This window comes from Macrobrachium nipponense, chromosome 22 (genome assembly GCF_015104395.2).
Source record: "Macrobrachium nipponense isolate FS-2020 chromosome 22, ASM1510439v2, whole genome shotgun sequence".
In the NCBI taxonomy this organism is placed as follows: domain Eukaryota; kingdom Metazoa; phylum Arthropoda; class Malacostraca; order Decapoda; family Palaemonidae; genus Macrobrachium; species Macrobrachium nipponense.
In genome coordinates this window covers 62,861,790-62,873,853 of record NC_087213.1, presented here as the reverse complement: position 1 = coordinate 62,873,853, position 12,064 = coordinate 62,861,790, and the positions used below count along the sequence as shown (strand labels likewise).

The window sequence follows — 12,064 nt, the reverse complement described above, 5'->3', positions numbered from 1 at the left end:
ACAATATACTTGTTTTCATTATTATCTCTGTTCCCAGGCAGGTTATATCAGTTTCACGGTTATGTACTCATAAAAGTATAGATTAACAATAATAATTAATTATTCATTTTTATTTACAATACAAAAATATACATTTATGAATAAACATTTATGTTGGCGGGTCATAGGTCCTTTTCAAGCAACTGTCTATAGTTATTTGTTTGTTTAAGAAAGCTGGGTGATCGAATTAAGAATAGTGATGAGGAATCAGACTCAAAATGGAGCTCCATATGAGTCCGAACGTTGAGGGGCTCAATATCCATTCATAGGAGCAGCTGGTGCTCCGTAGCCATTCATAGGAGCAGCTGGGGCTCCATATCCATTGCTAGGAAGGGCAGGTGCGCCATTGCCATTGGAACCATAACCGTTACCATTTTGGTTTCCATTCTTTTTGCCATTTCCATTTTTCTTACCATTCTTGTTTTTTCTTCCATTTCCGTTGCCATTTGAACCATAACCATTGTTACCGTTGCCATTGCCGTTACCGTTGTGACTTCTGCCATAAGGGTCGTAGGCAACGACGCCAATCTGCTCGTTGACTGAGTAGAAGTCTTCAGCGTCAGCACAGTCGAAGTTGAACCACCAGTCACAGACGAGGTACTGTTGGTTGAAGATGGTGCCGTTGGGGGCAGAGGAAGGAGTCCTGCTGACGGCGTCCCATTGGGCCTGTCCTGGCAGATGTGGAAGACCTGGCAGCCAGCTCACGATCAGTGTCGGCATAATAACCAGGGACATTCTGAGCATCGCAGGAGAAACCGGTGTCAGGGACGGAGGCCAAAATAGGGTAGTCTTCTCCAGGAACTCCGCCTCCAGGAATGTTCTGGGCCAATTCAGCAAGAGGATCTACTCCGTAGGAGTTCCTAGGTGGGCCATAGGAGTTGCTTGGAGGAGCTCCATAGCCGTTGCTTGGAGGAGCTGGAGGGGCTCCATAACCATTGGAAGGAGGGCGTTGGTCAGCAGCTGCGAGGCTGAGAAGAGCTACAAAAGAAAGGGGAAAATAGTCACAAAAAGTGAACCTTGAATATTATCTGTGAAAGAAGCTGGAAAATAGTCTATACTTCCATGTGTAAAATTGTTTCTCAATAGTTTTATCAAGAAAATATTATTTTTTAGAAGTAATATACTCGTATATCAACTTCTTACGCATTACTATCGAAATATCAATAGTCCACAAAGTACTACCAAACACTATAAAGGCCTTCATCGTTGGTGGTGTATATCGCTGGGATGCACCAGGATCTACAGAGGTGATCGACAGAGTGATGTATTGCGGTGGGAGACTGTAGCTTATATAGTACGTGGCTTCCGTGACTTCTTTTTCTTATCATCTTCACGGCCTTTCTTGTCGTGCACTGGAGCAAGGACATGCAAAAATGTCGTCTCTCAAGATTAATTGAAGAGAGAAGAGAGAGAGAGAGAGTGAGTGAGTGAGTGAGTGATAAATAATAATTTCAGTATTTTGTCTTAGCTGCTAGCGGAAAATTGATTGCAATAATTTTGTTTTCCAGAGGTTGTTCTCCATAACACATTAACCCTTGGTTTCTCGACAAATCGAGGAATTCGTAACCGAATTAAAACCGATCAACACTGTTAAATGTGTAATAAATATGTGTTATTGAGTCCTATATTTTTTTATTTTCTCATCATTTCGAGAGTAAATCATGTGAAATATTCCATTTTAAGAACAGAAAATTTGTACTTTTCGCCAAATTTGGGAACATTGTGAGAACACAGTAGCCTATATATTTCACATATTGACGCAGAACGAGTTCCTGTATGTAACACATATTCGGAGAAAAGTTTTTACTTACATACCCTTAAATATTAATATCATTTTCTAAAACGATAGTCCTTATGGCTTTCCAGTAGAGACATTAAGTCAAGAAGTAAAAGTAGCCATATATGGAAAATTTTGATGGTATTCCTCTGATCCTTAAAAACTTTGTCTTTTTTTTTTTTTTTTTTTTTTTTTTTTAAGGTCGTTGTTCTCAGCGACACCATTTTCGGTTCCTGGCATCCGTCGTCTCTCCATGTATATTAAGGCTGTGGGTTCTTATGGTGCGCAAAAACCAGTACTAAGAGTTTTTCTGCAGCATTAGAGCGTCTCTTCGACGGTTTAAATATTTACTTTTTGCCATTTAATTTACGTCCCTTCTCCTTATTCCCTTGCAGTCCCCGTCCAACTCCAGTTTTTAATCGAGGCCAGTTGACTTTGTGGTATCACCGAAAATACTTTTTATTCATAGTTCTGATTGAACAAGATGTTTGGGGAGGGTGTGTTTTTGAAATTCATTGTAGTAGCAATTGATCTTCATCGCTTATAAACATTTTTTTTTCTGTTAATAATTATTTTGGCTTTTTATAATTATATACTTTTACAAATAATTGTATTTAGATTCAGTACTGTTTATGTTTCGTATGTATTTTTTATGAAATTCAATAGTATACACACACACACACACACACACACATATATATATATATATATATATATATATATATATATATATATATATATATATATTTCATACATTTTACCAGTTTTATATATGTGTGTGCATGGATGTATGCACATGCATATATTTCCTTTAACAAGTTATGTATACTCCACGTTAAACGTTAATAGCCTTTGTTGTTTGTCATCAACCCTTTGGCATGGATGAACCACTCTTTAAATCATTACTGCTTAAAAGATATATTTGTGTTCAAATAGGATATCTGTAAATACCATGTTTCCATCTTATGCTATATTTAGATATTTTTTCATATTCTGTTTGTCCATATTTCGAGCATTAAAGAATAAAAGAAAATAGGTAGCATACGGGATCACTTTTCATTCTCAAGTTTCCAAAGTTCGAATGAAACTATTGTAATTTTGTGGTTATTCCGTCTAATATAGCTCTGTTTTTCATAATAATGTACTTTCAATGTATAGCACATGAGATTCGGATTACCAGCGTCACTCTTTGTATCCTAAAATGTTGTGATTCCCTAAGTGTTTTGTAGTTTCACAAATTTTGGAGTCATTCTCTTTCTTTTCAGTCCTCGGAAACAATCCCCATTTTCTGTGTACAAGGTAGAAATTTCAAGAGATCTTTTCAACTATTGCGCTAATATTTGTAATTTACACATAAGGCTGCTGTTAGTTGCCTATATTCTTTTCAATCTTGTACTCAAACGTTATATGTTTAGTATAACAGCGTATTTACACATAATAAGCTTTACATTTAAGAGGTCAACAGCTGTTGATGTACTGATGTCTCTATACAAACATACAGTATTATAAAAATCTGTGGTATCTAATCTTGTATATATTTACATAATGTGAAATTCATTTACGATACTTACTGCATTTTTATTTATAAGGAAGGTATAAAAGAAGAATGAGCAATTAGTAGCACAAAATTAAGGATGCCTAGTCATACTTAGTATTATTAAGAAAAAAATCCAAAATTATTATTATAATGGATAGGCGTGCTGTTTAGTCATTAGTTATTAGGGTGATAAGGAATATACTAGAATTTCAAATTTCAGGTTACTACTTCTGTTGTAACTTTACCCAAGTATTATCATGCCCTCATTTGTTACTGTGTTCAATCCATCCGATGAGAAAATCTACGTTTTATAATAATGGTAACGACTAATGTAAGGCTGAGTATCCTAACGGCAGCTAAGTTAGCAAAAAAAATCACCGGAGTAATGTTCCTTAGAGATCTTATTAGAAAAGAAAGATCGAACTCAAAAGATGATGAGATAAGTACAGATGCTGCGACATTTTGGAAACAAAGCCTTTTCATGGTGACCCACAGAAACAGCCTTTATTTGCGAAAATTTTCGAATTAAAAGGTCCAGGTAGCAGTGAGCAAATTCTCCTTGCTGGGAAGGTCCCAGTTGTGTTTAGCAGTGACGTGTGTCAAAACAGAAGAGCCGCTTCATATCGGATAATTAAAAAAAAAAATGCTTTCAAGATAATCAGCGATCGAAAAGAAAATGGGAGAAGAATGTAAAATAGATTTTGGACGAATAATGTGAATACTGCCAAGGCAGAATGACTTCATTATGATGAAATGGAATAAATGAAAATTGTATTCCGAAGTGTTCTGACGCTCGTTAGTCATTCTGAAGCATTGAATAGAAGAAAAAAATGATACTCGAAAGTATATTTTTCAGATGTAAATAATTTAGTTTTTTTTTATAAAATTATATTTTAGACAACTGTATTTATGAAAATTCATTTACATTATCACTTAAGACATCTTTCTCCACCAAACTTGTTTAAATAACTTGTTATAGACGCAGAAGATAGAAAGACACTTGGCTACAGAAAACTTCCCTAGTTGTATATTTTTCTTAAAAATCCTGTGTTTAGTTAGAATACTTATACTTTAGACTAGACCAGGATAAATTGTATAAACTACTTGTTTAATTATGGTCTATAGTCTCACGCAGGCTGTGAGAGTGAATACTCTTATGTGCATAATAAAGTTTAGATTAAAAATAATGAAAATAATTATTCATTTTTATTTGTATTATAAAAATATACCTTTATAGATAATGTTATCCGGTCATTGGTCCTTTTCGAGCTCAGGTCAACAAGTATATATTCATTTAACAAAGCTAGGTGATAGAATTAAAAATGGGGATGAGGTATCTGACTCGGAGTGGAGCTTCACACGAGTCCGAATGTTGATGGGCTCAATATCCATTCATAGGAGCAGCTGGGGCTCCATATCCATTGCTGGGAAGGGCAGGTGCTCCATTGCCATTGGAACCATAAACATCACCATTTTGATTCCCATTCCTTTTGCCATTTCCATTTCCATTTGAACCGTAGCCATTGCTAGTGTTGCCACTGCCGTTACCGTTGCTCTGTCTACCATAAAGGTCGTAGGCAACGAAGCCGATCTGCTCGTTGACTGAGTAGAAGTCTTCAGCGTCAGCGCAGTCGAAGTTGAACCACCAGTCACAGAAGAGGTACTGTTGGTTGAAGATGGTGCCGTTGGGGCAGAGGAAGGAGTCCTGCTGACGGCATCCATTGGGCCTGTCCTGGCAGATGTGGAAGAATTGGCAGCCAGATCACGATTCGGTGTCGGCATAATAACCAGGGACATTCTGAGCATCGCAGGAGAAACGAGTGTTTTCTGCATCCTTGAATCTCTTCGTGTTTGATCTGGCCATATATATATATATATATATATAATATATATATATATATATATATATATATATATATATATATATATATATGTATTATAATGGAGACTGTCCAAGGTGATTTTGCATTATGGGTTTTTTATTTTGGTTTTACTTGTAAAACTAAATAATAATAAAACCCATGTTCAACTAAAACACTATGATGTATAACGTCGGCGACCCGTATTGTATGGACCCCAACTTTTGTGATGTGACTCAACCTGTAAGGCAAATCAGTCCCTCTTTATTTATTTGTGTTCAGATAAGATATATTTTCATATAGATCACGTAAATTCATTCTTAAATTTTTATGCGATATTGTAGATTGTGTATTTTCCTTGTATCCATATCTTCAACATTTAGCGATATCGTAGTTGTATATTTTGCTTGTATCTATATCTCCAACATTTAACAGTATTGTAGATTGTTTATTATCCCCTCAAATTCATATCTCCAACATATAGCGATATCGTAGATTGTATATTTTGCTTTTATCCATATCGGCAACATTTTAAAAAAGAAAGTAAAGGTTGCATAGGGTATCGGGAAGCTATTGTAATATTTGCTTTTTTTTACTTCTATCTAATGGTATTTAGTTCTGTCTTACTGCATGTCCACAGTAGATTCAGATCATCTGCTTCATTTTATGTCCCCAAAAGATTGGTTATCCCTGAACACTTCTTACTTTATTTCAGCACTTTGGATTTATTCATTTTCTTTTCAATCCTTGAAGGTTATATATATTACCTGGGTACAAGATAGAAATTGGGGAAATTCATTATTTCTTTTAAGGTTGGTTTTAGTCGTCAACATTCATTCCATTTTATACACGAACTTCAAATTTTTCACATAGTTGTGTTTGTGGTTTATGATGAGAGGACGTTGTACAAAAAAGAAAAAATATTTTCCTTTTGTTGTTTTTATAAATTCATATACGGTACTCACTGTATTTATCTTGGAAAGGAATTCGTAAAAGAAAAACTGACCTGATGAGCAGTAAGATATACATACTTAAAACCTAGTGTAGATTATAAATCTAAAATATTGTAGCACTGTTAAGATGAATTAGAGACACCATTATTGTATGCTACATTATACTTACTTGGAAAAAAGTTCCATTGAGGCCTGTGGAAATCTCCCTTTTCTCCAACTATATATATCAAACAGAAAAGCTTTTAAGTTTAGTAATCTAAAGGATAATTTGGTTAAGTGTTCAATACGAGTGTGATATAGGATAAAGGTTCTCAATATTTCAGTGGGCAAAATGTTTTTGTAAAGATGGCGGGGATTGGTTCCTCTTTTTAAAATGAAAGGTTTAAAGCTAAGATTCCAACTCATGTTTATTAGTTTTAAAGCCTGATAAGAAATCAATGCGTTCTGTATATTAAAATATAAATTCAATAAGATTGAAATAAGAAGGGATAAACATCAGATTTGGTAACTACAATTGCTGGTGTTGTGTAACGGCCAAAAAAAATGTAAAGTTGTTTCGCTTTTTCTTTATAATTCAAAGTAATGTTTACAGGAAATGTTATTAGAAAAATCATTACTTAATAATAAGCTTTTGCCCTTCCCTTGTATTTTTGTCTTCTCCACGTTCTTCGAATTCCATCATAACCCCTGGATTTCATGTGTATGTTTGATAGAAGATTATTATAAAAAATATAATCTATCCATGTAATCACTTTCACTTTACACTTTATCCTCAAGTAGACTATCACTTCAGGATTATGCAAGCGAATATTTGCATGTCCGTATTTATTAGATAAGATAATAATAAATAACAGAATGTTTCATTTTATTTATGATATAAAAATATACATTTATGAATATGATATTATCCGGTCTTAGGTCCTTTCCAAGCACGAGTCAATAGTAATTTTTTATTTAGAAAAATATAAAAAATGTTTCGGTTGTCGAATTAAGAGTAGCGATGGGGAATCTGACTTAGAATGGAGCTCCATATAATTCCGAATGTTGAAGGGCTCAATATCCATTCATAGGAGCAGCTGGGGCTCATATCCATTGCTGGGTCCCAAGGGCAGAGGGAGATGCGCCATTGCCATTGGAACCATAACCGTTACCATTCTGGTTTCCATTCTTTTTGCCATTTCCATTTTTCTTGCCATTCTTGTTTTTCTTTCCATTGCCGTTACCATTCTTGTTTTTTCCTCCATTTCCGTTTCCATTTGAACCATAACCATTGGTGCTCATACCATTGCCGTTAGAACCATATCCATTGTTACCGTTGCCGTTGCTCTGTCTACCATAAGGGTCATAGGCAACGCAACGCCAATCTGTTCGTTGAACTGAGTAGAAGTCTTCAGCGTCAGCGCAGTCGAAGTGAACCACCAGTCACAGACGAGGTACTGTTGGTTGAAGATGGTGCCGTTGGGGCAGAGGAAGGAGTCCTGCTGACGGCGTCCCATTGGGCCTGTCCTGGCAAATGTGGAAGACCTGGCAACCAGCCTCACGATCGGTGTCGGCATAATAACCAGGGACATTCTGAGCATCGCAGGAGAAACCGGTGTCAGGGACGGAGGCCAAAATAGGGTAGTCTTCTCCAGGAACTCCGCCTCCAGGAATGTTCTGTGCCAATTCAGCAAGAGGATCTACTCCGTAGGAGTTCCTAGGTGGGCCATAGGAATTGCTTGGAGGAGCTCCATAGCCGTTGCTTGGGCGCCTGTCGGCGGCTACGAGGCTGAGAAGAGCTTCAAAATGAAAAGGAAAATAGTAATCAAATGTTACCCATGTAAAATGATCTGTTAAAAGTAGCGGATGAATTTCACTCCCTCGTTTACAGATCCTTAACCAGTGCCATCATGAAAAGCTTGTTTTTTTAAAGATATTATATATATTACCTTTATCTTTTCATCAAAATATTTTTGGTTCAACAAGCTACCTACCAAACACTACAAAGGCCTTCATCGTTGGTGGTGTATATCGCTGGGATGGACCAGGATCTACAGAGATGATCGTCTGAGTGATGTATTGAGGTGGGAGACGGGAGCTTATATAGTACCTGGCTTCCGTGACTTCTTACCTTGATGTACTTTCGTGTCGTGCGCTGTAGCAAGGACATAAAATAAATAAGTGAGAGAGAGAGAGAGAGAGAGAGAGAGAGAGAGAGAGAGAGAGAGAGTGAGTAATAAGTAATATGTTTTTAGGTGAGGTTAATCAGATTGTAGTTTTCGCTGCAAATAAGTGTTTTCAAAGAATTTCTGTGATATAGTTTCTCCTGATTCTAGAGGAGGAAAGTGATGAGTTGTTTCTGTATTGTCAGAAAAAATTGTATGAAATACTTTATACCTGGCATATTCCCATTTAATATAGATTTACCAAAGGTATCTTGAAATCCATTTTCTTCTTAACAGTTTTAATTTTTTTTGGCAATGCTCCCTTTGACGCCAGTTATTGTGTTGCTTTTTGCCATTTCTTTTACATCAGACTCTCTTCTTCTCTTCGCGATAACTCCACTATTCATGTATTTAAGAACAGGTCATGCAAGCGCGCCATTTTCGACTCCTTAAGACAATCCATGATGCTTTGGGAGGACTTTTCTTGAATGGCGTTGAGGAAATTGTCATCTTAGTTAAATGTAAACATTAAATGTTTGTTAGTATTACACGACTTTTGTGTGATAGTGGTTTTCATAAGGAAATGTAAGTATGTGCATGTAGGTTCGTGAAAGAGAAGTTTGTGGAAGGTACTTTTATCAGGTTAACGTATTTAAATGTATGGACATATTTATATGATTTTATATATATATATATATATATATATATATATATATATATATCTATATATAATATATATATATTATATATATTATATAATATATATATGTATATATATATGTAATACAACAGTATAATGTGAAGATAAAAGTCCCATAAAGCACTATTTTAACGTTACTAGAAATATATGGATACAACGTTAAAATAATGTTTTATGGGCCTTTTATCCTCGTGTGTGTGTATATATATAATATATATATATATATATATATATATATATATATATATATATTATTATATATATGTATATATATATATATATATATATATATATATATATATATATATATATATATATATATATATATATATATATTTAACCTAAAAAATATCAAAAGCAGGGCTAGGCGACGGCCAGCAAGACACATCAGTGCGATAGTGGACCAGGGAAACCAATTAATTCCAACATATTTCTTTATTTCTGACGTTTCATAATAATTTCTTTATTACTTCATCAGGGATCTGTTGAATGATGAATAAATTGCTAATAAAGTTACTGTGAAAAATTAAAATTTCCTAAGAAAATTAAAATTCAATACTTTACAGCTAAAAAAAACACACACAAAAAAACACACACACACACACACAAAGAACCAAAGGCCGCTGACCAACCTTATGTGGAGAGAACAAAAGACAGAATGCTTGCAAAGGACAGTTAACTTAGGTAAAGTTGTGCAGAGGAGGTTTGGGTATTTAACCGTGGGGACTAGTTAATAAAACAATGACTCAAGTATAGGCAATTCGTGAGAATTAGCTGTTTGGCCTATTATACTAAAATCACTTCTTTCGATGTAAGTTTTACAGATTTTGGAATGAGCTCTGATATTAGAATGTTCTGGGTTGGAGAGCCTACAACCATATGAATGCTAATTCCTGATGGGAGTCGATTCTGACCCTCAGTATCTGGTACAGGAAAAAGTTTATTTATAATAATATCTATGGTTTCCTCCACAGGGACATTAGTAAAAAGCGATTCTACATCTAAACTAGCCATTTTAACCATATGGATCGATTAAGCCCTTTTTTGTCCTCTAATGTGGTGTATAAGTATACTTGCCCTAAGTGTAACTCAGGGACATATGTCGGATCCACGAGGAGGTTACTGAGGGTCAGAATCTACTCCCATTGGGGAATTAGCTTTCGTACTGGTTGTAGGCTCTCCAACCCAGAACATTCTAATATCAGAGCTCATTCCAAAATCTGTAAAACTTACATCGAAAGAAGTGATTTTAGTATAATAGCCAAACAGCTAATCCTCACGAATTGCCTATACTTGAGTCATTGTTTATTAAACAACTAGTCCCACAGTTAAATACCCAAACCTCCTCTACTCAACTTTACCTAAGTTAACTTTCTTTGTAAGCATTTTGTCTTTTGTTCTCTCCACATAAGGTTGGTCAGCGGCCTTTGGTTCTTTTGTGTGTGTGTGTGTTTTTTTTTTTTGTTTTTCTTAAGCTGTAATGTATTGAATTTTAATTTTCTTATGAAATTTTAAGTTTTTAAAGTAACGTTATAGTAATTTATTCATTATTCAAGAGATCCCTGTTGATGTAATAAAGAAATTATTACGAAACGTCGGAAATAAGGAAATATGTTGGAATTAATTGGTTTCCCTGGTCCACTCTCGCACTGATATATAACCTAACATACACGTTTAACACATAATATATCTTCTACCATTGTGGGGGTTGTATTTGTAACATCAACTTGTGGTATGAATACACCCTACAGTAAGGTATGAATGAACCATACAAGGGAATTCATCCTCTGTTTAAGATAAATATATATGCTCAGACTGGAGGCCTTTCACGCAATCACTTTCGTTCATTCCTTCATCTTATGCCATAGTTAATTTTTTTCAGTTTCATGGTTTCCAAATCTCCAACATTAATGTTGCTAAAGTTTGCATAAATCTACTATAATTTTCTATTTATTTGTCTAACAGCTTTTATTTTGTTTTTCAGTTACGTTGTATAATCAAAGTAGGGGAAATATACAAGCACACACACAGACACACACACAGACACACACACACACACATATATATATATAGGCAGTCCCCGGGTTATGACGGGTTCGGCGTACGACGTTCCGAGGTTAAGACGTTTTTCAATTATATTCATCAGACATTATTTCCAGGGTCTTACGCATGTTCCAGGGTTACGACGCCTACAACACTCGTCTGTCAGAAGAAATATGACACCAAAAATGCAAAATAATATCAATATTTGAAAGTTTTTTGGATGAAAAATGCAATAAGAGTGCAGTTTACATAGTTTAGAATGCACCCAAAGCATTGAAAGTAAGGTTTTCCTAGGATTTTTGACGATGTTCCGGTTTACGACGATTTTTGGCTTACAACGCGTCTCAAGAACGGAACCCCCATAGTAACCCTGGGGATTGTCTGTATATATATATATATATATATATATATATATATATATATATATATATATATATATCTATATATATAAATATATATATATATATATATATATATATATATATATATATATATATATATATATATATAAATATATATATATATATATATATATATATATATATATATATATATATATATATATATATATATATATATATATATATATATATATATATATATATATATATATATATATATATATATATATATATATATATATATATATATATATATAATACTCTATTTATACATATATATAAAGAAGAGTATAATTCTTTTCAGTGTGAAAATATCTTTCATGATATTAGAAATATCTTTCAAGAAATATTTGATAAATTTGCTGGTTTTCTTAATTCTACTTATAAGGAGGGGTTTAGGGGTTTAGTAGCCTGTTTCCCTTAATTTTTGCACGCAAACTTTATATAGTTTTGTATACCAGTGTATTTGCTGTAATGTGATATGCTGAGGGATCTATGGAAATACACTGTAGGTTTATAAAATTCTGTTGTGCATTACTCTTTATATATATATAGATACTATATATATATATATATATAATATATAGATATATCTGGAAAGAAATATTATA

At 34.1% G+C, this 12,064-nt stretch overlaps 1 protein-coding gene across 1 annotated transcript; it reads right to left on the bottom strand.

Moving 5' to 3' along the window:
* Positions 1–291: 291 nt before the first annotated feature.
* Positions 292–8,196, bottom strand: LOC135198302 (pro-resilin-like). Its single transcript, XM_064225872.1, has 3 exons — positions 8,139–8,196; positions 745–1,017; positions 292–710 (listed from the first exon to the last, which is right to left on the bottom strand). Exons 1-3 carry the CDS (start codon positions 8,158–8,160, stop codon positions 292–294), a joined length of 714 nt encoding a protein of 237 aa, XP_064081942.1. The 5' UTR covers positions 8,161–8,196.
* Positions 8,197–12,064: the final 3,868 nt, after the last annotated feature.

Coding starts and splice junctions, on each gene's coding strand:
- LOC135198302 (XM_064225872.1), bottom strand. CDS start 8,160: ATGAAGGCCTTTGTAGTGTTTG. Junction 1,018..8,138: donor GAAGGCCTTTGTAGTGTTTG/GTAGGTAGCTTG, acceptor TTTCTTTTGTAG/CTCTTCTCAGCCTCGCAGCT. Junction 711..744: donor TTATTATGCCGACACTGATC/GTGAGCTGGCTG, acceptor CACATCTGCCAG/GACAGGCCCAATGGGACGCC.